The 26747-nt window shown below is 38.1% G+C and overlaps 1 protein-coding gene across 1 annotated transcript in view; it reads right to left on the bottom strand.

The window, feature by feature from the left end:
- spidr (scaffold protein involved in DNA repair) overlaps positions 1-25110 on the bottom strand; it is a 90530-nt gene extending 65420 nt beyond the window's left edge. The window contains exons 1-8 of the mRNA XM_088347439.1: positions 24897-25110; positions 24559-24723; positions 21925-21988; positions 20359-20535; positions 18931-19055; positions 6822-7048; positions 6364-6467; positions 3273-3462 (exon numbers count right to left, since the gene is read on the bottom strand). Coding sequence (XP_088203565.1) covers positions 3273-3462; positions 6364-6467; positions 6822-7048; positions 18931-19055; positions 20359-20535; positions 21925-21988; positions 24559-24723; positions 24897-24911 — 1067 coding nt within the window. The 5' untranslated portion in view covers positions 24912-25110. The remainder of the gene's footprint in view (positions 1-3272; positions 3463-6363; positions 6468-6821; positions 7049-18930; positions 19056-20358; positions 20536-21924; positions 21989-24558; positions 24724-24896) is intronic.
- Between the last annotated feature and the right edge of the window lie 1637 nt (positions 25111-26747).

A 26747-nucleotide genomic window follows, 5' to 3' on the forward strand; every position in this document is an offset into this window, starting at 1 on the left:
ATATTCAAAAGAAGCTAACAAAACTAATGACGCTACAAAACGTAGACGTACATTAAAAGCACCGTGGAAAGAGTAGTTCACGTGGCTTGTAGCAGACGATTCAACGCAAACATTGCATGAATAAAGATGAGTAAATACAGGTACATACTGATGGCAGATGGAAAACAGCGATGTCATACATCCAATGAATGTTATAAGTAGATTTATAATATACTTAATTTTAATGTGTTGTTCTGTTATATATTCTGATTATCCTTAATACTTTGCAACAATGGGTTTTTTTTTGCGATTGGTCGTCTTATCGTGTTTCAAGTTGTGAAAAATGGGGCAGGCAACTTTGTCTTTTCAGAGTTGTCTGCCCTGGTGTTCGGTAACATTTTGAAATGAGTTTCAGACACTGGTTTTCACTGAAATACAATTTGCATGAAGACGTACTTTGTTCATTGGCTTAGATAATCAGATTTTTCAGATTTGTCCAAAAACAGAAATTCTGATCTCAATTTGACTACTTCCTGCATGCAAGCATACCCAGTGCTGATATGTTGCATATGTGCTACATAACATCGTTTAGAGTACATACGCATTTAATTAAAAATGGCATGCAATACAAACCTAGCTGTTGAGACTTTTTATAGGTGAGGTCTTTATTTTAACGAGTTGTTAATGTCTTTGCTGGCTTCAACTGCCATTTTTTGAGTGACCTCCTCTGCACTTTAGCAAAAACAACAATTAACTCGGTCATAAGACGAAAATAGAATGGAAACTCCTTTATGTGTGTCCATTTCAAGGTTATGAATACGCAATTGTTTAAAAAGTACAGTAGTGACCTTCAACCTTGCCAATTATTTTAAATAGTTGGTTCTCAACTGGTCTGACTTCAGGACGAACCATCCTACCTTAATTACGAGACACGCACCAAATCCACCTTTACAAAATACAATAACACATATAAACATGCATTAAAAAAAATTCTCTTACTTTAAAAAAAATAGCATTTTTTTACATAACATAAGCATCACTTAGAAGGAGCTGACATCATTGCTTGCCATCTTGCTGCTAAGTGTACCGAAAAAAAAAAGAAAAATAAAGCTTGCAACATGCTTGGCAATAAATGAGAAGGAAATGTTGCAGTTTGATCCCTTTGAGTCTCTGTAGTTTGTTTTCTTCCTTGTGCTTTCTAGCAGTTGTGTTCTGTTGCATGAAACTATACAGCAACATCTAGTGGTCAAATGATAAACACTGTCCCTTTTAATGCTCAATTAGTGTCATTTTAAATTAGTGTATTGTCTGCAGTGAGAACGCCAAAACCTGACCACTAGACTACTAATGACATATGAAAAGGAATAAGCGCATAATAGCAAGACCAGGAAAACAACTCTGGTGTATTTTTTATACCTTTCAGGATGAAATATCTGTTTCTTCCATTCTCTAACATTAGTTTCTGGCACCGGTAGTAAAACTAGTGTGATAATGAGATAAGATGTTATGCCTTTTCATATGTTTTCATATGCTCCAAGCCATAAAGCAACCAAACATGTGATTCACATATCGTCACGTCATATTGTCAGATATAACAAAATTGTGAATATGCTTGATGGCTGTTGAGATTGTCGTATTTGTTTTGCTGCTGTTGGTGTCGGTGGATTTGTTCAGACCAAAGACAATCGACTTTGGCCTGGACGGATCTATTGATACTAACAAAGATGTTATATAATGAAATTGTGAATATGCTTGATTGCTATTAAGATTTTCGAGAAGGGTTGTTTAAACCTCACATTGTGTTTGCTGTTAAAAACGTCATATTGAAATATAATATTGTGAATGTGCTTAATTGCTGTTGAGATTGTCATGATTGTTTTCTGTTATTAGTGTCAATAAATTTGTTCAAACCAAAAAAACATGTTTTTCGGCCAATTGCAGGATTTGTTTTGCTCCGCTCTAGCCTATTCAAGCCTGTAAATGCTTAAAAGGACCCGCCTCCTTTACCTCCAAATAACTTTAGCCAATAGTGACTGATTCAAATGATGATTGACACATTGGTAGGGAAATGAAACGGCAGTATATTTATCCTAGAATACACCGGGATCCTTGATTAAGTTGCAAGACCAAGCGACTCAATATTGATCCATATATAAGGCGCAGGTCAGCTTTTTAAAAAAAAAACAAGGCTTTTAGGTCCGCCTTATATTTGGGAAAATACCAAGTAATACCAAGCCTGTATCTCACCAACACCAGATCCAATATCCATAAAACGGATGAACTGGAACCACAACTCATGGGAAACCACTATATTCAGGATGCTCGTATATTAATCATCGCAAAGACCTTGCTGAAGTTGTTGTTACCTGATGCTAGCGTGCAGCTAGCCAGCCACCCTCTTTATCCCTTTCTTACTCTGAAAGGAGAAGCCCTCCAATTGCGTTGTATTTTTGTATGACAATCAAGAACATTCAACTGCAATTCTGTTTTCTGTTATTATTTGTAGATCTATAGATGTTATTTTGTTGCAGTCATATACTCTCAGTCGGTAATTAAGTCAACTTAAGGTAAGTTTGACCCTTGTACCTACTAGGTACTTACATGGATTGAGGAATCGAAAAGTAAATATTTGTTCAGCCGACAGCAACCCTAAAAATGCTCACCAGGGGAGGGCATTGTTTTAAGGTTAAAGCATGTCACTATGATAAAGTACGAACAAAAATAACAAAACTGGCAACAGAAAATGCACTTTTCTTTTAAAATTGTAAATCACATCAAATTAGCAATACTGGTCTGAAAGATAGCAATTAGATTGTTTTTTTCCAAAATCCCGCAGCCCCAGTATCTACCATATTCTGCTGTATATAAGGTACACAAGGTTATAAGGCACAGTTTCATTTTTCTGGCCAAACGGGGGTTTTTAGGTGTGCCTTATAGTCCGGAAAATACAGTCAATCCAAAATGATTCAATTCAATAGCTTTGGTTTTATTATATTGAAATCTATATCTTATATATTTTTCGCTGTATCTGCGTTTGGCCATGGTGATCTAGCTGTGTAGACAAACACTACCGGCCTTTTTTTGGTCGTGTGAAATGACTGGTGACAACTCCCATTTGCGCAGCATTATTGCCATCTACTGTTAAATACGGATTGCAACTGACCCTTAATTTTTTTCTTTATTTGCATAATTTTGCCAAGGCAAAGGCCCACGACCCATTGAAAACTGGTCCACGACCTACAACCCATCAGTTGAGACACACTGTTTTAAATGAATGCATGCGCTAGTCTCACCATGGTGGGTGTATGTGGATGATATCTGCAGGTGTCGGGCTGAGCTGGGCTGCAGTCTCTTTGCACAGCAAGACCAGCACATGAGGCTTGGTGGGACTGGGCGGCGGGTGGTGCTGGCAGCGCATCACTTGAGCTCCGCATTCCTCCTGAACTTCTAGCACCTCCAGTACCAGAACACCAGGCTTGTCCACTGGAGAGCAAAGTAACAACAACACAGATGTTGAAAGTGTGAGCGTGCTCACATTCAACTCTCTAAGGGTTTCGCTAGAGTAAGATGTAGACTAGGGGTCGGGAACCTTTTTGACCCAAGGAGCCATAAAAGCAAAAAATATTTAGACTTTTCTGAGAGAGAGCCCAACCCTACATTTTAAAGCAGGATTCAACAAAACCACAAAACCCACTCTCCAGACAAATGCTAATTCTTTAACACATTTCATTTAGCTAAAAATAATATCTGGAATTATCATTATTATTATTATATAGATTTTAACCTGTGTAGCATGGGCCCATATGAATATACAGTAAATATATCACTTAAAATTTGTCTCCCTCCCGAAGTTACTTAAGAGCATTGAGGCTCATTTTGACATTGTCAAAGAGACATGGACATGTTTTCCTTTCCTCAATAATGGCTGCAAAACTAAATGCGAGCAGTTTTTCCTATAAAAATATCACAGAATACTGCAAACGAGGATACCAACGTATTTACCTTCAGTGCACACCACGCTGGTCAAGGAGGAGAAGGAGTGGGCATGCTCCATGTATAGCTCCGCCCATTCCTACCGCTCATCCGATCAATTTGCTCAGGTGCTTTTGCAAGAGCTTCTGTGTGCTTAAAAATCGTTGTGGCATTTCATCGTAAAGTGTCTCAACAATAATGAGCTACCATATTAAGAATTATTTAGTGATTTACAGCCAAAACAGGGTTTGTTGTTGTGACACCTCGACTTTAAACTGTAGGTACAATTGTTTCCTATTAATACCCGACCGAATCCAATTCACAGTCAGCATTGTCTAGTCTTTGTATATGCTACAATTGGCTCCAAGATGACAATATATTAATTAATTGCGCAGGGTTTATTTTATCTCCGAGGCGGATGTACTCATTAAAAGATCCAGATACGAGCTATAGGTTACTGACCCCTGAAGTAGACGTTTCTATTTTGTTGTTTACTGCGGATAAGATGGAGGCTGTCATCATGACTAGCATATTTTAAAACACAGTACTTTAAAACCCGGTGTGACTGACTTCTTTGTTAGTGGTAACATAATAGAGAACTACCAATCAAAAAATGCCTGAGCAGCCAAATCAAAAGGAAAGCGAATTGGCTCAATGAGAGCTCTTCGGGGTGTAAAGTTGATTGCGCTGGATTGTGAAATTGCAGCCAGTCAGCTCCAACACAATGCAGCTTTGTGAGCCTTACCGATTCCCTGAGCGTGGCCCTGGGAGGTATTTTAGTGTACTACGTTCAAACAATATCAAATAGCTCACAGGAGAACTATTATTATTACTTCATTTATTCAAAGTGCATTTGTCAAAACATGAACTGTATTTCTGCCCTGTGTTTCAACTCACAGCAAAGACGTAAAAAAAATCTAACCTTCAGTAGAGTTAAAACAATAGAATTGGGCCATGAGGAAGCAAAGGTGCGGAGAACTTTCAGCAAGCCGCTCATTGAAAGTATTGACAGTTTTACATAAATTGATCAACATATTATGTGCAACAAAGCAAATCGGTGATGTAGCATTTTAATAAGTTTAGAGTTATGTTCTTTGTTTGCATCATTGCAAGGCTGGCCAGCTTCCCATTTCTAGTTGTTCTTTGTAAAACGTAATTTCCACGTAAACTAATCAACTAAAATGTATGAAAAATTATCAAACATGGTGCAGGATAATTGACCAAATTGAGGATCTATTTTGAATTTCACTCAATTAGGCCATGTGGACCCGCTGAGATGCATTTAACAAATCCACCAAATGTATTATTTGTCCACTCAATTGTCAACCATGAGCTCTATTTGTAGAGAAGTAATCCGATGCACCACAGAAAGGAAAACAAGTTTCCTGCATTTAACCTATAGAAAGTTACTATAGTAATATATAACTTATAGTAAATGTACTTTTTCCAGGGTTGTTTTTGTGATAGCTTACCTATTAAAAGAAAAAAAGAAACCGCAGACAAAAAATGTATAAAAACCTAACAACATGAAGGTTTCTTAGCCTGTTTTACACAGAACTTCAGCAAAACTGCACCACCAAAGCTGTGACAGGAGATATGACATTCATTTGCCTTTTACACAGAAACGAGCCGAGGTGAGATATCACTGTGTGCTCTGTAATCCCAAAGTAGATAAGAAAACTTTAGTGCCCGTTTGTGCCATATGATAGGCAAAAGTCTCACCCCAAAAATAATTCAAAGTTGTTTTTTTCTAATAAAACTTGCTCATGATTTGGGTATCGTATAATAGATGAGATGTGAGCTAATTTAATTCTGAGAAGGAGAAAATGTTTCTTAAGATCTCATGAAGTCATGTACCCATCAAAAACGTTGTTATGTCGAGACTGTGCTCTTTAAAAAATATGTGTGCGAGGGATACATAAATTTTCCCCCCATGATCTGGTATCAATAGCGAATTTCAGATTTGATTTGAGTTGCAAATATTGTGGCTTTTGGCCCAGAATCAGAAGCAAAAAAAAGGGAGATGGCGACTGTGTTACTGGGGCTTGTCAAAATATAGACCAGGGGTGTCAAAGTTAGCACCAGACACCCAATTCTCCCACATAATGTTGAAAGCAAAAGTCGACGTCAGACAATTACTGCTTATTAAGCCGGTGTATTTTCTATGCCCCTTCTCCATTTCAAAGGCCTTATGTTGAGCTGCAAAGTTTCAGACTTTCTGAAGCAGTGTGAAAATATTAAACAGCTGCGTAATGAACACTAGGTGGAAGTGATTAAGTGCATGGCTCTGTGTTAAATTGAGCACAATTGCTGGATTCTGTGTAAAAATTACTTATGACAGCTCTACAGTTGTGATAGGTTCCCACAGTTTGTTTTGCTAAAAGGCTTAAGTCTGAACGGGGATTTCAGCACCTTCAGTTTCTGTCCAGTTGTCCGAAGTGGAACGGTGCCTCCAGAAGCTTAAAGCTGACCTCTGCCTGCTTTGAAGACGATTCAGCCTCTCTGCGAGACCGCCGCTATTTAACACATACACATACATAGATGGTGACATGCGATAGTCATAAGCGCCATATTTTGTAGTACTAGAAAAATTCGCAATAAACCGACAAACCACAGATTAAAATGATCTTGATGATTTTGGTAGGCAGGTATCACTTTCATTAAAATGTGAAAACATGCCCTTCATGTCATCAAAATGTCTTTAACACACTTTGCATGCACCTTATATGAAGCCATATCATCACAAATCCTTGAATGACCCAAAAGTTATTGAAGTAGAAATTCAAAGCCTCACTGACACACACTGCTTGCTATTTGGTTACAGCCAACATGTCAAAGGGAATGCTCACTTTTAAAAACTTAATTCTAACCTTTGAAACTTCCTTTTCTTTTTGGCTGAATCTTCAGGGGTCTTAGACTGCCTGTCAACTGGTTTCTTTGGCGTCTGTAGCATTGCGTGAGCATATCGAACCCAGTCGCTGACAGATCTTTTGTTGCCTTCACCGCAACTGCCCTGAAGAGTGTCGGTGACAAGTCTGCTGGTAGTCGGTGTGTCGACATCAGTTTCTCCGTCTGAAGCATAGCCTGAGATTTCCAACTGAATATATATAGGGAGAAGAAAGAACTAGTAAGTCAATTAATTTGCTGCATGCTTTGGATATTGAAACGCAACAGGAAGTAAACTGAGTGGGGAGTTCATGAATGTTAAAGTCCCCCATAATTATCATTTTGTCTGCATAGGTTACTAGGTCAGACAACAGTTCAGAGAATTCATTTAAGAAAACATATATGGTCCTGATGCGCGATAAATAGTTACTACATAAATTGAAGTAGTCATCAGAGCCAAGAGGCTCCCTGAGGTAGTAAGCATTTAACTGGGTTGCGATAAAAAAGTAAAAAATATAGAGTATGTATACAAGACCTAAAACACCTAAAGAGGTTGCTAGAGGAATGAAAAGTGAAGTTTCCAGAGTCATAACCTGGGATTCCAAGGTCACCTACCCACTGTTTTTTCACACTACTTCAACACATTTAAACCAAATATTCATGATTGTTAAAATAATTCCGCAGAACCTGCCGAGAACAGGTCACTTCATTAAAGTGTGTTGAAGGAGGAAAACAGTGGAGACTTATTGTCAATCTCTCTAGGATCACATTCGGCAAGGGTGCATCATAACAAATTTTACATGCATTAATGTTATTAATTTGAAAGTTTTATTGTATTAAGGGTTCACATATCGCAATTTTTCAATAAATCACCAACCTTCTTGTTAAAATGACGGACCTGGCGAGCATGATTTTTGCCAATCATGATTTTTTTTTAAACAATTTTTACACACGACTTCACCTTTCAGATTACATCAAAACATTAAAAAGCATCAATAAAACAATAAAATGGTGTTTTTTTGCCACATAATTCACTCCTCATAGAAAAGAGTGACAATTTAAATTAGTCGTCTTAGCAGAAAAAGAGTTGTTGACTTTCTCAAACCATTGAAAAGGGAAATAAGATTTGAAAGTGTATTTTTCTTTAAATGTTTGGCGAACGCTATTTCCTCAAAATTCGGAATCGGGGCTGATAAATTTGGTGGCCGATAAATGAGTTCACCTGTATGGCCAATACTGTTTGTTTTTTAATAATAAAAGGAAAAAAAATTAGACTATTGGACTCAATTAGTTAGCTGTTGAATAGGGTGGTTATAGAATAAGCAAACATTCAGGCCTAACAAGTTGGCTTTCAACATGGGCAGGCGCTGGAAGGGAAACAAAAAATAAACCGGAAGAAGTGATTAGCCAGCACCAAAAATGGGCAACTGAAAAAAAGGAAAAAAATAAATCTGCCCGAACTAACTGGTAAATGTATTGTGATAAATATTCTATTATCATTCAACAATTTAAATGTGTATGCCCATAGTAAGGCTTGTAAAACAGTAAATTCATTCAATTTTAAGAAAGCAATTTCATACAAAAAAGGCACTGTAAGATTATGACGTGCTGCAAAATTCCCAAAACCCAGCACACTTCTTTTGCTGTTTTTGTGCCGCGTCACGGCTCTTGCAATTGATGCAATCAAATCCCATGGAAAAATCCACATGAAACCTGAGTTTCTGTCATGTGTGGACAAGACCAGCATACCAAACTCCTCCATTTGAATCAACCTGACCCCGCTGGGCCGGGCGCCAGGCAACGTCACGCTGTGGTAAGCTAGAGATAGAGCGAGAGGGGGAAAGATAGAGAGAAAAAAAGAAAGCGCGCAAGAGCAGAACAGTGTGTTCCTGGCTCGGAATCAAAAATGCCTTTTAACCCAATGCTGAAAGCATTCTGAGTACACCGCGTGAGGGTCCGCGAGAAACCTCATCTGAACAAACAGTAGTAAAAAAAAAAGATGTTTATAGTGGTGCTCTGACGGAGTGGCCCAAGTCCAGCCATTTGGGGTGGAGGTTAGTGAACCTTATGAGCGGCCAGCTTGGGAGGTTTGGAGCAAGCGAGCCTCATCGGGGGAGCGGCTCTTGAAACACAACACCTTCCTTGCAGCTCCTCCTATGTTCTTCAAGCGCAAGTACAACAACACAAATCTGGCAGGCTTCGCTCCAGCAAGTGAGTCAGCCCCTCATTTATCTGGAGCCATAAACTTTTGGGATATGGACCTGTCCGTCTGGGCCCTGTTAGATCCGGTTTGATTTAAGATTGGCAGGATCTCAGCAAGCTTTCCAGTAAGCATTGGAACTATATGTGAAACAAACAGCTGTTATTATTTTTTGGAATCTGCAAGGAAAACAAAAAAGAATCATGGAGGGACTTAAACGTTGGATCAGAAAACATCATTAGGAGCATTTCCATTAAGGTCAATTTTTGAGGCAAACTGTTAATGGAAAATATAATGCTTTAAGGCAGCGGCCGGGAACCTTTTGGACCCAAATATCCATCGAAGCAAAATATTTAGATTTTTTTTTTTAGAGAGCCACACCAAACATCATCATCATCAGCTACAACGCTTATCCTCAGTAGGGTCGCGGGGGTGTTGGAGCCCATCCCAGCAATCATCGGGCAGTGGGCAGGGGACACCCTGAACTGGTTGCCAGCCAATCGCAAGGCACACGGGGAAAGACAACTCACTCGCCCATTCACACCTACAGACAATTTGGACCGGCCAATTCACCTGACATGCATGTTTTTGGAATGTGGGAGGAAACCGGAGTGCCCGGAGGAAACCCACGCAAGCACAGGGAGAACATACAAACTCCGCAAAGGAAGTCTGGAGATGGATTTGAACCCACGCAGGAGGTTCCCAAGACATGAACTGTGCCGCACATGCGCTAACCACTGCGCCGCCGTGCTACCCCACACAAACATTTTGAGACAAAATTCAAAAGAACTGCCAAAACTGGTCTCCAGACATAAGCTAATTAATTATTCAGCACGTTTTATTCCATTGTGCGACATTTGCTGTTTTGATAGAATTTATGAAATGAACGTAATGCCAGAGCCTTTGTCCCATATCGATATAACTATAACACGTAAAGTTTGTCTCCCTCCTGCAGTGACTAGAGTATTGAGGCTCATTTTGACCATCATTTTAGTCCTAAATAATGGTTTCAAAACAAGGTGCAAAATGTTTTTGCAAAAATGTCACAAAATACAAGAAGGATACCGCCATATTTAGAGAAAAGAGAGTGCTTGAGCTATGTATGTATAGCTCTCACTCATCTAAGTTGCTCTGGTTGCTTTGCTGGCGTTAATGGGTATGGGTGTTTACAATTTGGTTTGTGGGTTTTCATCATAAAGTGTCTCAGCAGTCAACATATAAGTATAATAAGCTTCCATATAAACAATTCCTTAGCGGATTACAGCCAAAACGGGGTGTGTTGGTGTGACACTGTGATTGTCAGCGTTGCTTTAGCTTCGCATGGTGTACGGCAGTCACTTGTCAGTTCACATTTGTAATGATTCAGTAAAATTGCAACGGTCTCATTTTATCTTCAACAAAGATGTACTCATAAAGACTCATATTTGGCTTGACAGCTATAGGTTCCTGACCCCTGCTCTAAAGACTATGCAATTGTTTTTGTGCTCTTATTAAGTAGTTATAGAAAAAAAACACTGGGTAGGATTAAAAAAAATATTATAAAAACATGACTAAGATCAAATATTGTTGACTTCTCCTTTTTACTATTCTATTGTGTTATCATGACCATCATCTTCAACGTTTTCTACTTCATGGATATGCCTTTCTTTTAAATATTCGTCCTTAACTGAACAGTAAACGTTGCTAGATTATTAGGACATCCCACGAGAAAGGAAAATCACACTTTTAAAGAAAAATTGACATGTCAAAATGTTTCCATACCAAAATTATGTACTTTTCTTTCGCAAAAATCCATTTAGAATCGAATCGTCTTTATTGTCATTGATCAGAATGCAGTGTGTATTGTCTACAATAAGATGATGTGGATATCAGGATTCTCATGTAATAAAGATTTAAAAGATAAAATGGGAAAAATATATATTAAAAGATTGAAAAAGATAAAAGGAGCTATCAACTAATTTTATGTTTGGCTCAGAGTTAAAATAAAATATTTCAACCCATTCAATCTGTGAGTGCAGTACTGCGTTTCTACTTTTCATGCGTGCGAGCATACGTGTACGTCATTTAAATTTCCCCCCCATTTTTCTTAGCCAATAAAATGCATCATAAAAAATGTTATGAAGTGCGCCTTTTATCATTTCCAGGATATTTTTGCAAGGGGTTTAGTGACGCAGATTCATGGGAGGTTTAATAAAATGAAGAGTGATCAACAATGCGCTTGAGTTAAAAAAAAAAAAGGTTTGTAGATAACAAACGGGTCAGAAAATAATAGCTCCAAAACGAAACTGAGGACGAATAATTACCCCTAAATTCCCAAGGTTAGAACTGAAACCACATCTCAGAGCTGAATGTATCCTCCTCGGTTGCAGTATTTAGTCACATTTACTAAAGATCAGGTTTCAATATAAAGTACCTGAACGGTAATATATTGCCTCTAGTTACAAAGGTGTTTCAGGATGCAAAGCAAAACATACAGAACAGTACCGCTTCCAGAGTTCTACTTGGCTACCGGTGCGTATGTGCGAATCCTAGCATGCTCTCTGTGTCCCCTTCCCAGCATGCTCTTCGTGTCCGCTTCCCACTCTGTAAACAGTCTAATGTATGGTACGAAAGGCTTTCATTCGCAATGCACCCCACGAAAGACATGCAGAAAAGTGGACAAGGGGAAAGGAAGCGGAAGAGACTTTTTCTGGCCATTGAAACAAAGCAAAAGATAATGGAAAGGTATGAAAACACACCGCCAAGTTCAGAGACGACAAGGAGAAAGATGAAGCAATCATTCCATTAACACAAATTAATGACAATTTGGCAACATTTTATGAAGTATTGTGGAAAGGAATCACCCAGAAAAAAATGTCGACAGGTCGGGCTATCGCTCATTATGATGACGTCTGATTCGCTCATTTCCGACAGATTGTCAAAAGCGGGCAAAATTAGATGTCATTGGATCAGTTTTTCAAGACACATGAGGCAGAGAAACACTGCTGAAGAAGAGTAAACAAAGAGGCCAGTAAAAAGTAGATGAATACTTTTAACCTTTCTTTTATTCTTTGTTTTTTTTACATTATGTGCCTCTCATTTTATGTTCAATGTGCGGTAACTTATGTGCCTCTCATTTTATGTTCAATGTGCGGTAACTTAATTTTAATATCTATGTGTTTCATGTTTTGATGCAACAATTTATTTAAAAAAATACACTTACGCGGGGCTTGGAACGGATTAGCGCATTCAAAAGGTGTCTCTACTGACAAATGTTTCAGGTTACAAAGCTACTTCTAGAATTAATTAAATTCGTAAGTGGAGGTACCACTGTATATAATGATTCTCATTCAAAAAGTGTCAGCACTTTCCTTAAGTATGTTTATGATTCAGAAACATTGAGGCCCTGCTAATATATACATAGGTCACAGCAAGAGTCCCCAAGGAACAGTTGAGGTGCCTGCAGATCTTTTCTGAAGAAAAAAAAAAAAAGCTCACTAGTGCTCGGTCATTGAGATTTTCTAGTAAAATGATTTTTTTATTGGTTGACCGAGTCTATTTAACCTTTTTTTAAACAATTAACCTGGTCTCAACATAGTAACAACATGGTAAAAACATGATATTTTTTTATTTTAGAAATTAAAAAAAATAAATTCCAGTTAATGGACTTTAATGACAAAAAAAAATTAAGTATTGATAATTTTTTTGAGCAATTAATAAAAAGAGTAGAATGAGAACCTATTTGTGTATTAAACTCATTTATTTATTCATCTTTGTATTGTTTTATTTTACAGGAAATACAACAAACTGCATTCCAATTAATGTGCAAAAATTGTGCACTTCATTTTAGCCATCTATCCTTTTACCTTCTCTAGATAGCTATCTTCCTACCTTTTTAGATATTTATTTTGCTTTTTACAATTTTTGCATGCTATCTAGCTGACATTTTACTTTCTGTGCTGTTATCAAGCTACATTTTGGGCTATCAAGCTCTAACAAGCCAAAGGTTTGAGACTGGGTTGAAACATTTAAGGGCCTGGAGAGGGTTGGGCGCCACCAGGCTATACTTTACCTGTTTACCTTTCTAAATAACTATTAGTAACTATCTAGGCCAACTAGCTAATTTGCTTTTTTAGAAATGTATATCCGACTGCGTGCCTTTTGCGCTAATTAGTAATCGAAAGTTGCTCTCAGCTTGAAAAAGGTTGGAGACCCCTGGGACCAAACCCAAGAAAACATTTAGAGCCCAAATAGTTATTATTTCAAAGGGCTGCTGTCAGCAAGAATCAAATGGTTTAAGGATATGGATGGGGATGAGCATGTAATGATACCAGGTTTTGAAGTATTGATACTCTGATAGGAAGCCAATACGGGTATACGGTGCCTTCAAATAAGCATATATCGATAAGGAACAAGATATTAATGGAAATGTATATTACCAAAGAGTAAATGCAATATTACTGAAAAACATTCTGTTGAGATTCATTGATATCTCTAAAAATACAGTAGTCCTTTAAGCAGAGATTAGACAGCTATATCCCGGTATTAATGACTACTCAATATTTGAGTATCGATAATCGTCCTGAAAATAATTGCTATTGAACAACGCCATTTATGATCTACTCATCCTGACCAATCTAAAGAAAGCTGCAAGAGGACAACCATATTGTTAATATTAAGACTCGCCCTACTATCTGCCGAAATCGGTTTCTGAGATGAACGAAACAAAGTAAACATCCAATTCCTCAAGCTGCTATTCGAAGGAAAACAGATGGGCTGCAGCAATAATGGCAACAACATAAATATTCAAACACTCCTGGTGAGATGTGAAAATGGATTGCTGTAAGAAGAGAAGTAGATGAAAAACATTCAGACCTGAGCAGAACAGATGGGAACCAAACTGCTAAAGTAGGGAACTATGATCAGGGAAAATAAAGAAATATAATCTCATCTCATCTCATCTCATTAGCCATACCGCTTATCCTCATTAGGGTCGCGGGGGGGCTGGAGCCCATCCCAGCCATCTCCGGGCAGTAGACACCCTGAACTGGTTGCCAGCCAATCGCAGGGCACACAGGGACAGACAACTCATTCGCTCATTCACACCTAGGGACAATTTGGACCGGCCAATTCACCTGAAATGCATGTTTTTGGAACGTGGGAGGAAACCGGAGTGCCCGGAGGAAACCCACGCAAGCACGGGGAGAACATACAAACTCCGCACAGGAAGTCTGGAGCTGGATTTGAACCTACGACCGGTTCCCAAGAAATGAAATGTGCCGCACAAGCGCTAAGCACTGCACCGCCGTGCTGCCCTAAGAAATATAATTTGATGTCTAATTGGGCTAGGAAGCCATCATATAATAGCGTCGCCCAAAAATGGACTGCTACAATAAACATAGATTTCTTGTTGAGTATAGGCAAACCATTCTACATACACTAACAGCAAAACTTTAAGCATGTCAACAGGTAACAGAACAGCTCTACGATGACCTGTTCCATTTCCACAAAAAGTCAGTCATTATGTTTTATTTCACAGGTGTCATAATTACGAAAGAGTTGGGTAATGTAAAAAAGGAGACTTTTTAATACTTGTTGATTTTTAGACAGCGATAATTTATCTCCTCTGGGAAAATGAATTTTGAAATTACAACAACCATCAGATGGAAACACAAGTTTGACTTTGACTGGTTTACTGCAGAAACCATTTAGATATTTTCGTCACTTGTGTAAAGTGAAACCCTATTATTTGTTATGAATATTATTTGTACTTGAGCATGCAGATGTACACATATTTTTCACTTCATTTCATGTTTAATGTCTAAAGAAACAAGGTTTCCTGACTCTTGACAAGGAGACTCCAAATGAAAACGTATTGAGGAGCCGTGCATATAGTAAATGAATTTCTGTGCTCTTAAATGTTTGAGACCAAGCACCTCCAGATAGCATGAACTTAAAATTCACCTGTTCCAAGAGAGCTGATGATAGCAAAAATGTAAGCTGTGACAGGAGGAAGTAGCCATCTCTGCGGCAGGGATGTTAATCTGTCGACGTGTTTCCTTTTAACCAACTCAAAAACTTCCTCAGCACTCTGCTTTGGTCTCTAAAACTGTCCACTCTACCAGAATGCCTTTTGCATTTGGCACAATGGATTGACATATATGTGTGGGCTGAACAAGAAAATCTATTACAGAGGAAGGTAAAAGCAAAATTATTGAGGATGAGCTGATGGCTAGAAGCCTTAAAATTCCACCAAGAATCATATAACATCACTAATGAGACTCAATCTAACATGCCAATTACCTGACACAACATAAACAAAGTTGGCCGTCGTGAATTGGTGCACGCCACTCCTAAAACATTCCCTCCATGCCAGCCGAGCCTTTCACAAACACAGCACCTGAGAACAAGCAAAGCCTCCAGCGCTCAACATTGACGACGTATACAGAACATATGCTGTATATTGTGATAACAACCCTTCAGACTTCAAAACATGTACAGAACTTGGAACTGCATAGTTACAGAAACAACACACTAAGATGCAAATACGCATCTACATTGCTGAGCTTCTATCAGCCAGTGATACGAATTCAGACCCTACTCGTGAGCTATATAGTGTCCTTCTGAAACAGAAGCATGTGGTTAAAGGTGTTGTCAAGTCGCTGGAAATATCAGATGATTTTGAACATGATTAGGATAAATTAAAGATACACATGAGTATGATGCGAATTAATAGGGTGACACAAGAATTAATTCGGATGCTTAATTCAGGAGTAACTATTTATGTGTTTTCAATTTGTCTGCTTTAAAGGCACAGTGTGAATTGATTTTACCCCTAAAAGTCATTGTAACAGCAAGATTGCCAACATTTTTGTCAGTTTCCTTTTGGTGAGCCTTATGTTATGTACTGGCGGCATTTGCTCAGGAGGTAGAGCGCTTCGTCTTGGGATCTAGAGGTCGCAGGTTCGATTCCCGGCTTCTCCGTGATATATGTCGAAGGGCAAGACACTGAATCCCTAATGCCCCCAATAAGCAGGTAGGCACCTTCCATGGCTGACTCCCTATTGGTGTGTGAGTGTATGTGTGAATGGGTAAGTGTGAAGCACTTTGGGAGGTCTATATTGACTTCAAAAGTGCTATAAATGCAGACCATTTACCATTTACTGTTAAATTTGTGCAAATATCTCAAGCTAAGAGTTTTTAAAAAAATGCATGTCCAGGGTTCAGTTCCAGCTACCGCAGCCTCCCCGTGCGGGGTTTATATATTCTCCCGTACCTGCGTGGGCATCCCGGTTTCCTCCCACATTCCAAGAACATGTATGGCAGGTTAATTGGCTGGTCCAAAGGTGTGAATGAATAAGTGAGGTTGTCTGTCTCTGTGTGCCATGCGATTGGCTGGCAACCAGTTCAGGGTGCCCCATGCCCACTGCCCGAAAATGGTTGGGATGGGCTCCAGCATCCCCACGACCTGAGTGAGGATAAGCAGCATGGATAATGGATGTTTATGTGATGGATAATATATTTTTGCTTATTATTTAATCAATATTGTTTATTTCTAATTAATTACATTTTTACCACTAGGCAGCACTAAATTATGCACAGTGTCCCTTTTATACAGGAGCCATATGGTTAAAAGAACCCAAATAGTTACCTGCATAGGTACGGGTCACTAATGTGATGTCCGCGTGTTAGCTTGACAGTGATGGTTTATTGTGATTTTCTAAAATTTGATTTTGAGTTATTTTAAGAGTTAGCCTTTTTTGTATATGTAAATAACCCCTTATTCAACGCATATGTTTTAGTGGTCGACTGAGCCTATTGTAACTTTACTTTTAATCGTTAAAAACCTGGTTAAAACATAATAGTGACACAGTAACATACAAGTTACATTACTGTTATTTATGAACTGCATATGAAACTGGTGGTCCTTCAAGCTAATCAGTTGCAAAAAACGTAGCTCTCAGCTTTAAAAAGGTTGGTGAACCCCGGCTAGGGTATTGACATGAGAAAACATTCCTTTTGTAAATATTCAGACCCAAATAGTTTTCAGCCAAAAAGGGGATGCCATAAATTACAATGCAGGTCATTCAATTCCGTCTAAAATAACAAAATAAAATAGGAAACTGCAATTACAGAAACAAGGTAAACATTCAGACGGAAATACATACATGCATAAATGTGATACTATAGTAAAAGAACCAGAAGGAAAGCTTAAATTTTCCTGCTAGTTAACAGCTAAACTCGGCAGCTGTGATACCACAAACATTCAGCCCCAACTAGCATGGAATGTATATAAATGGCCTGTAGTCAGAAAGGTACCAGTTTGCAAACATTCAGACTGGACTATCTGAGAATAAATAAGCTCCTGAAATAAGGTAAAAAGATGAAAAATGTTAAAACAGAAGGATAGTGTTTAACTGATATAAAATTATCACAATTATTTAAAAAAAAAAAAAAAAAAAAAAAAAAAGAATAACACACTTTAATGTCAACAGCACAGCTGGATTCCTTCATGGTCTTGAAAATACAACACAGTATTTCCTTCACCCTACAAAGATTCACTACACAGGATAAATAACTGGAGTGGATACGCGTCGGCCAGCGTTTTATTGCAATTTCAGCTTGTGAACTTTGATAGTCTGGAAAACGACCAGAAGATTCTCCAATAGTGCAAAACTGGCGGTTAGAGTGTCATCCTGCTGTAGGCATGTGCAGAATATGCCATCTAGTGGACAACTAATCACTAACTGACTCAAATTAATGAATGGAAGAATATATAAATAAGTAAATAAGTAAACAAACAAACAAATAAATAAATGCATACATAAAAAAAATCACTTACCTTTTGACTCTTACAGACTGCACAGAACGTGGTCAAAATGGCCATGCAGAAATAAGCTTTGCCATCAAGACTTGTGACTTGCAAGCATTGGAAACAGAATAGCTCTATCTAGTGTTCACAAATAGCAATAACTAGAGAAGCGTCCACCAACAGTCACCGCCACTGAAATTCGTTCGAGGGTCGTGCGTAGTGTGTACCAAGCAAATGTTCCAGTTATTGAAAAAAAAAAAAAAAAAAAAAAAAATGTAATTGGCCGGTTCCCGACCTCACAAAAAGATCCATATGCAATTTTTAGTTTTGTGTGTGCAGATTTAACTAGCCAAATGATTATATATGGTAAATGGTCTGCATTTATATAGCGCTTTTCAAGTCAATGAAGACCTCCCAAAGCGCTTTACAATGTGCTTCACACTTACCCATTCACACACACACACACTCACACGCCAATAGCGGCCATGCAAGGCGCCAACCTGCTTATTGGGGGCATTAGGGTTTCAGTGTCTTGCCCAAGGACACTTATGAGTATATAGCGAATGTATTTGTTTTTGAAACAAATCTTTCCCCGTATAGGTGGTGGGAAAAATTAACAAAATTTCTTTCCATTGCAATTTACCACTGGCAAACGCTACCTTATCCTTTCTTTGGCCACTAATAAATGTCCATAAATAATAAGTAATCCTTGCACTAGTACACAACTGATAGTGCCCTGCTTAGGTGTAGCATGCACCTGTCCTCTTGGGTGTAACTTGTAGGGTAAAATGATGCCTCATGGGACAATGTCATACAAACTAATGCAAGCCTTTGTTAATCATAAGGGAAGAAGAAATGCAATCTCAAAGCAAAGCTACCAGAGGGCAGTCTCGGTGTCATTTTTAAGCCGACATATTGAGAAACATGACAACAATTTCAAGCATTGACTAGCACTTCACCCAAAATTAAAGCGCTGTCTAATCATTGAAAACAATGAGCATTCAAATTCGAGCATTTTCAAGGATTGCAAGCACCTGACCCAACCCTGTCAAATGGAAGTGTGAAAAAAGTTCCCTTAATTTGGTGTGATTGTTTCACTCACATCCATAGGCTTTGCCGGGAGGTCTTCGGATCTGTCGTCACAGGAGTCATAGTCAGAGATCTGCTGGCCGCTCTCTTTTTCCTCATTATGTTCTGACTCGTCTGTTTCTATATCAGCCAGGTCCTCTATGGAGCAAGTTGCAAGGAAGATAAAAAAAAAAGAATATATTCTGTGCACTTAATACTACCATAGCATTCTGACTATCAACCGCAACTTTTTTCCCAATCTTTCAACCCAGTGGCTTATGCAATGATGCGGGTAATATTTGCATTTTTTCTAATGGCTCCCAGGGGGGGCCCGAGCAGTAACGGTAAGAGTTAGATATGTGGAATATATGTGTCGAAAAAGTCGCAAGTTTAATGTAACTTTGCGCATGAATAAAACTAGCATGAACAGACCACCCATCATGGAAATGGTGTCAATCGAAAGAGCACCGCTAACAACCATACCGGGAATAATTTTCTGAGTCTGTTTATTAGTAAACCGAACTAATGTGGCGTCATTACAGGAAGCAACATCCAAAAAAGAAGAAATGTTTAAGGCGGATTCCTCATTTGTCTGCATTATCTGGTGTTTCAGAGTAAATATTTTAGACTGTTGGTCCCATAGATTGCCCATGTCACAAAGCCATTTTCGCAGGGAATCAAAGAAGTTCAAGACTGCCGAGGGGACGTACTGGTAAGTTATGCCGGCATTATAGTTTTCGAGTATCTTGTTTCAGACTGATCATGGTGTTTTTCAGATGAGTATATTTTAAAATGGTCATCTAAGCTTTTCAATGATATGTGACATGATGTATTTCAGGGACTGGTGACATCGTAGAGTTAGTATTTGTTTATCAAAAGTCTGTCTGGCCAGCAAAACGTATAGAGGTTAAGGTACCATACATGAGGGAGGTCTTGGGCACCTTGAAAAGCGTTATATAAATGCAGACCATTTACCATTTAATTTACCATTTGTTCTTTTCTTTACTATTTACTCCCTTCTTCCATTATTTTCCTTTTTTTTCTCATTTTTTTCTGGCATTTAACCATTATTCATTTATCTTTCTTTCCTTTCTCTGTTTTGATTCTTTTTACACCCATTACTATTTTTCTTACTTTTATTTTTATTTTTCCTTTTTTATTATTATTTCTTCCCATTCTGGGCAAATAAAATGAGCAGAAAATGGTGTGCTTTGATCATTTTGAGCCATCTACCTTTTGTTTGCAGAACTTGTTTTCAGTTACAGAGACATCATTATTAGAACTCTTTCTGTGTACAGTCTCTCTGTAAATATATCATGTTTCAACGTGGGCACATGTGGCTTATAGTCAAGTGCGGCTTTTGTTTGTACAAAATGTTTGTTTCTCTAAAAATGTGCTGGGTGCGTCTTATAATCAGGCGTGCGTTCTATTTCGAATTTTACGGTACTTTAAACTTACTCACCTCCTCCATCAGTGCTAAAAGTGTAAAGTGTTTTTGTATTCAACTGAATGATGTCCGATGATTTCCGTGTGACTGGAAGTTTGTGAGGTCGCTGCTGTTGAGTTTCATCGCTCTCCGACTGGCCACTGTCACTGGAGGAGCTCCAGAGAATATCCACCGGATCTTCATTGTGGTGGTCTGTGGTGGGTAAGAGTCATAGTTATTAAGCTTTGAGATCATAAAATAAGTTGCTATGTTCTTTTATTGACTATTTTCACAGTCCGACAACATGCTGGATCTTAAGGGTGGCAACCAGTCCACTGCGTACTACAGTAGTCAGCGAGCAATCAAAGAACTGATATTTTAATAATTTTGGATCATGAAAAAGTAAAAACAAGAATGATTGAAGAAAAAAAAGGAAAGGAAAAAAGACTACAGGTGAGAAAATAAAACAAATTACAAACTAATGCCTAAACTCCTAAATAACAGTGGACCTTGATGCCAACAATGAATATTTGACTTCCAAACCAGAAAAAAAAATATCTATCTTGACAGTCAACACACAAATAGTACTATAAAATACTGTGAAAAAAGAAATACACATATATATATATATTTATATATATATTGCCTATGTATAGAAAAATATGTATTCCTACTTTATTTCTCAACTTCTAATATGAAATTATGCTGTTGCTAATGTCATTGCACTATTTTTCAATTTAATTAAATTGTGTTTACTGACATTGATAACAATGTAGTAAAACATTGTATGCTACAAGATTAGATAGATAGATAGATAGATAGATTAGACTGTAACTCCAGGGTAAACACGTAATGACAACAAGATAAAAGACTGTCAGCATAAACAAGCAAAAATATTTACAACAAAGGATCTTTGAGACTAAAATGTATATTCCTATTTTATTTTTGTAATTTTATTTTGGAAATATGTTGCTTCTACTGTCATTGAACTAGTTCTTAATGGAAGTGAATTGTCTTTATATACCACTCCAGGGTAAACATGTACTGTATTAAAGACTTAAAGGTAAAAACAAGATTAAAACAGGATAAAGAAAAAAACTGTTTACAACGCAGTGTTTTGAGGTTAGTATCAATTATCACAATAGTGAAATGAAAAACTATTGCATCGTAACAATAATGCAATGAAATGTAGTGAAATAATATTTAGCAGCAACAAATGTGTTCAAATAAGTTGGAAGATAGGGTAGATGCTTTTTTTAAATTGATACGCACATTTTTTGCTGTAATAAGGGCGGTCGCGTGAGACTCTCGTCTATTAGGGCATATGAGCCGACCCCCGAAAATAAAATTCCAACCAAAGAAAGTGCGCCCTTTAAAACAGTGCACCAAATGGGTGTGAAAATACTGTCGTTTTTTTTTTAATCGTATTTTTTTATTTGTATGTTTTTCGTTTTAGTCTTTTATCACATTTTTGTCCTGGACCGCCATGTCTAATCTTGTTGTTGACAAAGTTCACTAAGTTGTTATCAAAGACAATAAAGACAATTCTAATATTGTATCAATGACTAGTCTTGCCAAGTTTTTCCCCCCATCTCAATGTACCTGAAACAGGTGGATGAGCCAATTTTCTTATTGCGGACAATTTTCTTCCCGAAGTCTTCAAGTCCTGGAACAAAGTATGAAATGTCATTGTTGTTACAATTTATCGTTAAACAGAGACAAATATTTCAATGCATGCTTAAATGTATACGGTACAAATTTAAAATAGCCACAAATTTAAAAATTATGCTCAATCAAAAAGTAATAATTTGCAATAAAATACTGACAAAATAGGTTTTCAAATATACGCTCCATAAAATACATATTTTTACTTTCACAAAAGCATTCAATTTTATTCTAAATGTCTTAGAATCAGTGATTCGAGAACAATTCCTCATTGGTGACCAATATAAGTCAAAAATTTAATTTAATTGTTACAAAAGTGAAATTGCTTCTTCTATGTCAATGTTTAACATATCTCTGAGTATTAAACAATTTTGAATGTAATAAAAAAAAAAAAGAAAATCTTCATTTGGATCAGCCAGCCTGCACATGCATCAAAGCGAGTCAGATATTACCATTAATTATTATGACTATCAATGAATTACACACTTAACTAATAATCTAAAAAACACTTAATTGTGCGTATCAATTTAGATTTAACTATTTAATTAATTATCAAATGTATAATTATCTAGGGCAGCACGGCGGCGCAGTGGTTAGCGCGTGTGCGGCACAGTTCTGAAGTCATGAGCTCGAACCTCCTGTGTGGAGTTTGCATGTTCTCCCCATGCTTGTGTGGGTTTCCTCCGGGCACTGCAGTTTCCTCCCATATTCCAAGAACATGCACGTCAGCTTATTTGGCCTGTCCGAATTGTCCCTAGGTGTGAATGAGCGAGCGAATTGTCTGTCCCTGTGTGCCCTGTGACTGGCTGGCAACCAGTTCAGGGTGTCCCCTGCCCACTGCCCGAAGATAGCTGGGATGGGCTCCTGCCCCCCTGCGACCCTACCGAGGATACGCGGTGCAGATAATGGATGGATGGATGGATATTTATCTGATTAATAACTCAATTAATTCCGCTTTTCAAGTTTGCAGTTAACTAAATAAGTACCGTATTTTCCGCACTATAAGGCGCACCTAAAAGTCTTAATTTTTTTCAAAAGCTGACCATGCGCCTTATAATACAGTGCGCCTTATACATGGATCAATATTAAGTCGCAAAGTCTTGCAACTAATGCAGAATCCGCCGACTAGTGTTTCCCCCGAACGCGAAGTAGTCCGCGGTGTATGCTGGGATTTATATACCGGCGTTTCATTGGCTAACCAATGTGTCAATCATAATTTGAATCGATCACTATTGGCTAAAGTTATTCGGAGGTAAAGGGGGCGGATCCTTTTTATCATTTACAGGCTCGCATAGGCTAAAGGGGCAAAACAAAGCCTGCAATTGGCCAAAAAAGATGTGTCAATCATCAGTTGAATCGATCACTATTGGCTAAAGTTATTTGGAGGTAAAGGGGGCGGATCCCTTTTATCATTTACAGGCTCGCATAGGTTAAAGGGGCAAAACAAAGCCTGCAATTGGCTGAAAAAGATGAATATGAATAGCAAGTTTGGTTGGTTGTCTACGCCATAGAGAAAGCATGTTTTACTATTCTGTATTTGTAAATATTTTATTCTCCTGGATTGACTACACTCACGGATATAAGAGGACCATGGTTGCACATTATTATTGAATGCAACGACTTCGGTGAGCTACTCCGGCTATATATTTTCCCAGTATTTTGTTTCAGAGTGATATCGATGTTTCTGTGATGGGTCTTTTTTTAAATTGAACTCAATTCCAAGTGTTTATTGTCATATGCACAGTAAAGTTGCGAGCGAAAAAGAAAATAGAAACTAAGGAATGGTTGGCATTTCTTGAATCCCAAGACTTTAACCTTCCGAATGATATTTGGAACGATGCATTTGAGTGACATCGTACGGACACCGCATCCGCACGTGTCTACGACACGTATTTGCTTCTTTGAAAGCTTTCGGGATGTTAAGGGGGTAATAAGTTGGACTGAACTATCTGACTGTTTTGTCGACGTTCCCATTGTAGCGCCTTATAATCCGGTGCTTCTTATGTATGTCAAATATAGGACCAAAAACTATTTTTTGGGGGTGCGCGCTATAACACGGTGCGCCTTATAGTGCGGATAATACAGTACTTGTTTAATTGGTTGGGGGACAGCACGGCGGGGCAGTGGTTAGCGCGTTTGCGGCACAGTTCTGCGGTCATGAGATCGAACCTCCTGTGTGGAGTTTGAATGTTCTCCCCGTGCTTGCGTGGGTTTATCCGGGCACTCCGGTTTCCTCCCACATCCCCAAAACATGCATGTTAGGTGAAGTGGCCGGTCCAAATTGTCCCTAGGTGTGAATGAGCGAGCAATTTGTCTGTCCCAGTGTGCCCTGCGGTGGGTGAATCGCTTAACTACTAGGGTCGTAGGGGCACCATTTCCTGTGGTGTGTCTTGGGCAAGTACAGCCTGGTGGCGCCCATCCCTCTCCTGACCAACATGTCTTTTGCCCGGATTATGCGTGTTAGGCGAATGTGCTGACCGTAACGAATTTGTAATTAATCAATTGTTTTTGACTTGTGTCATTAATAATTGTTAATATTGTAGCGTGTCGTTTTTTATGTCTATAAACAACCTTTGCGAGCGGAGATTCCGAAAAACTTTCCCCGCATTGCTGCCAGCTCCTGGTGGTAGCTAAAGACGATGACGAAAGTGCTGATGGTTTTTTCACTGCTCTCACACCGCTTTCGACATCATCCGGGAAGAGGACACACTTTAAATCCTTGGAGCAATTTTTACGCTAAACAAACACAAACATACACAAATTAACAAACCGAACTGTTTTTTCCCTTAAATATTACAGAAGGTTTTTAACATATTTTCTATGAGATACTCCCGAATCTAGCTACGAAGAACAACTTTGAGAAAACCAGTGACTGACTGATAAAAGTACTTTGCAAGCTAGTTTCTTACCTTCCTCCAAGACATGTTTTGTAAATAAATATTCACCCGAACCGGAGGTTACTTTTGTGCCCATTCTGACACAGCATAATCCTTTTTGTGAATGAAAAAATATAATGTAGTGCTGTTTGTGTATGGGACGAAAATAATACTACTGAATGTCTCGGAGGGATTCTGTTTAGAACAGTGTTTGATTTTCGCACCAGCGCGCCCCGTTTTATCACAAATTACTTCCGGACATGTTTGAGAGCCAACATGGCGTCCTGTAATGGCTGTCATTTGTAGTTTTCCATAGTGCAGGCATCCCATTCAGATGGTACGAAAAGACTACATTTGGAAAGCGTTCGATTTATTTACCAATGTAGCCCTTTGGGTGAGAAACGGCCTTTTTTGTGTTTAAATTTCATAATTTCCGGAGGCCAGGAATGTGCTGGTGTACCTCATAATCCAATGCACCTATAAACCAGGAAAAACCTAAATTAACATTGGAAATGCATGATTACAATGAAATGCTTCCCAATATAGTAACTAATTTCGAATTAATCTTTTTTCAGTTGTGAAAAAAAGATTTCACAACGACAGCTCGTGTTCTATAAAATATTTTTTTTCTGTTTATGCCATCACAGTGGTATTAAATGCACCTTATAGTCCAGTGAACCTAATATCTGAAAAAATATTTTACAAGACTATTTTGAAGGTGCACCTTATAATTTGGTGCGTTTTGTAGTTCAGAAAACGAGTTGTTTTTTTTATCTGGATCTCTTTGCATCTAAGCTTATACATTGTATCCTCGTAAGCGAATATATTTATTTAGTCGCATTATTGAATGCTGTTTTATAATTAAATAATTAACTTAGTTCATTCATTATTTCGAAACAAGTGTGCCTGTCAAGAAGGAATCTGAAAATTATGTGCCTATTAATGAATAAATTAAAATGCCCTTACCTTATAATCAGATCCATGTTCCATTAAAAAAAGAAAACAGGCGGTTCTATTTTTTAAAGGGACAGTGTGTAATATTTAGTGCGTCCTATTGGTAAACAAATCCTTTTTTGAATACTAGGCAAAAACACATGAATTGTGCTACCAATGTTACTTTCAATAAAACAATTATCGGTAGAGAAATTTGCATTTCTTTTACATAAATGGAATCCCAACTTAAGTCGCTGCCATGTTTGTCGTGTTTTTGAATGCTGTGCCACTGGGTTTTGTTGACATTATACAACTGTGCCATTTCGTGGTCAAATATTACAAACGAGGGCTAAAGTTTTGAAGGGACACTGTATTTTGGACCACTAGATGTCACCGTATTGTGTAGGGCAGGGGAATCCAACTTTTTTCAAGATGAGAGCTACTTTATGTTATTAGTGCAATGGGCACCCAGTTCTATATGCATTTCTGAATCAACAACTTGTGCGATTACTTTGTTGTTACTATGTTTAACTAAGCTGTGCTAAATAATACACACTGTGCCGTTAAAGAGACAGTGTGTAATATTCTAAATATACACGCTGTGCCGTTAAAGAGACAGTGTGTAATATTTATGCCTCTTAGTGGTACAAAAAAACCTTTCATTCAGTTAAAAAATCTCATTGATTTGCTAAGCAAAATTGCATGAACCATCATACAAATGTTTTTATTGAATTTATCTTTTGAGAAAATCAAAAGTTGAGAATTTTCCATTTCTTTTACATAGTGGAATCCTTCGTAGAATTCACTTCCATGTTTGTCTAGCATCTTGGTGCTACTCTGTGCTCTTGGCACTGGTTTTTGCTTGCATTAGACAATACAGTGCCACCCAGTGGTCAACTACAACACACAAGGGCTTTGAGTCTACTAATGGGTTAACTTGTAAAAGTTGAG

The sequence above is a fragment of the Urocampus carinirostris genome, chromosome 1 (genome assembly GCF_059441175.1).
Source record: "Urocampus carinirostris isolate Australia breed hairy pipefish chromosome 1, RoL_Ucar_1.0, whole genome shotgun sequence".
Taxonomy (NCBI): Eukaryota; Metazoa; Chordata; class Actinopteri; order Syngnathiformes; family Syngnathidae; genus Urocampus; species Urocampus carinirostris.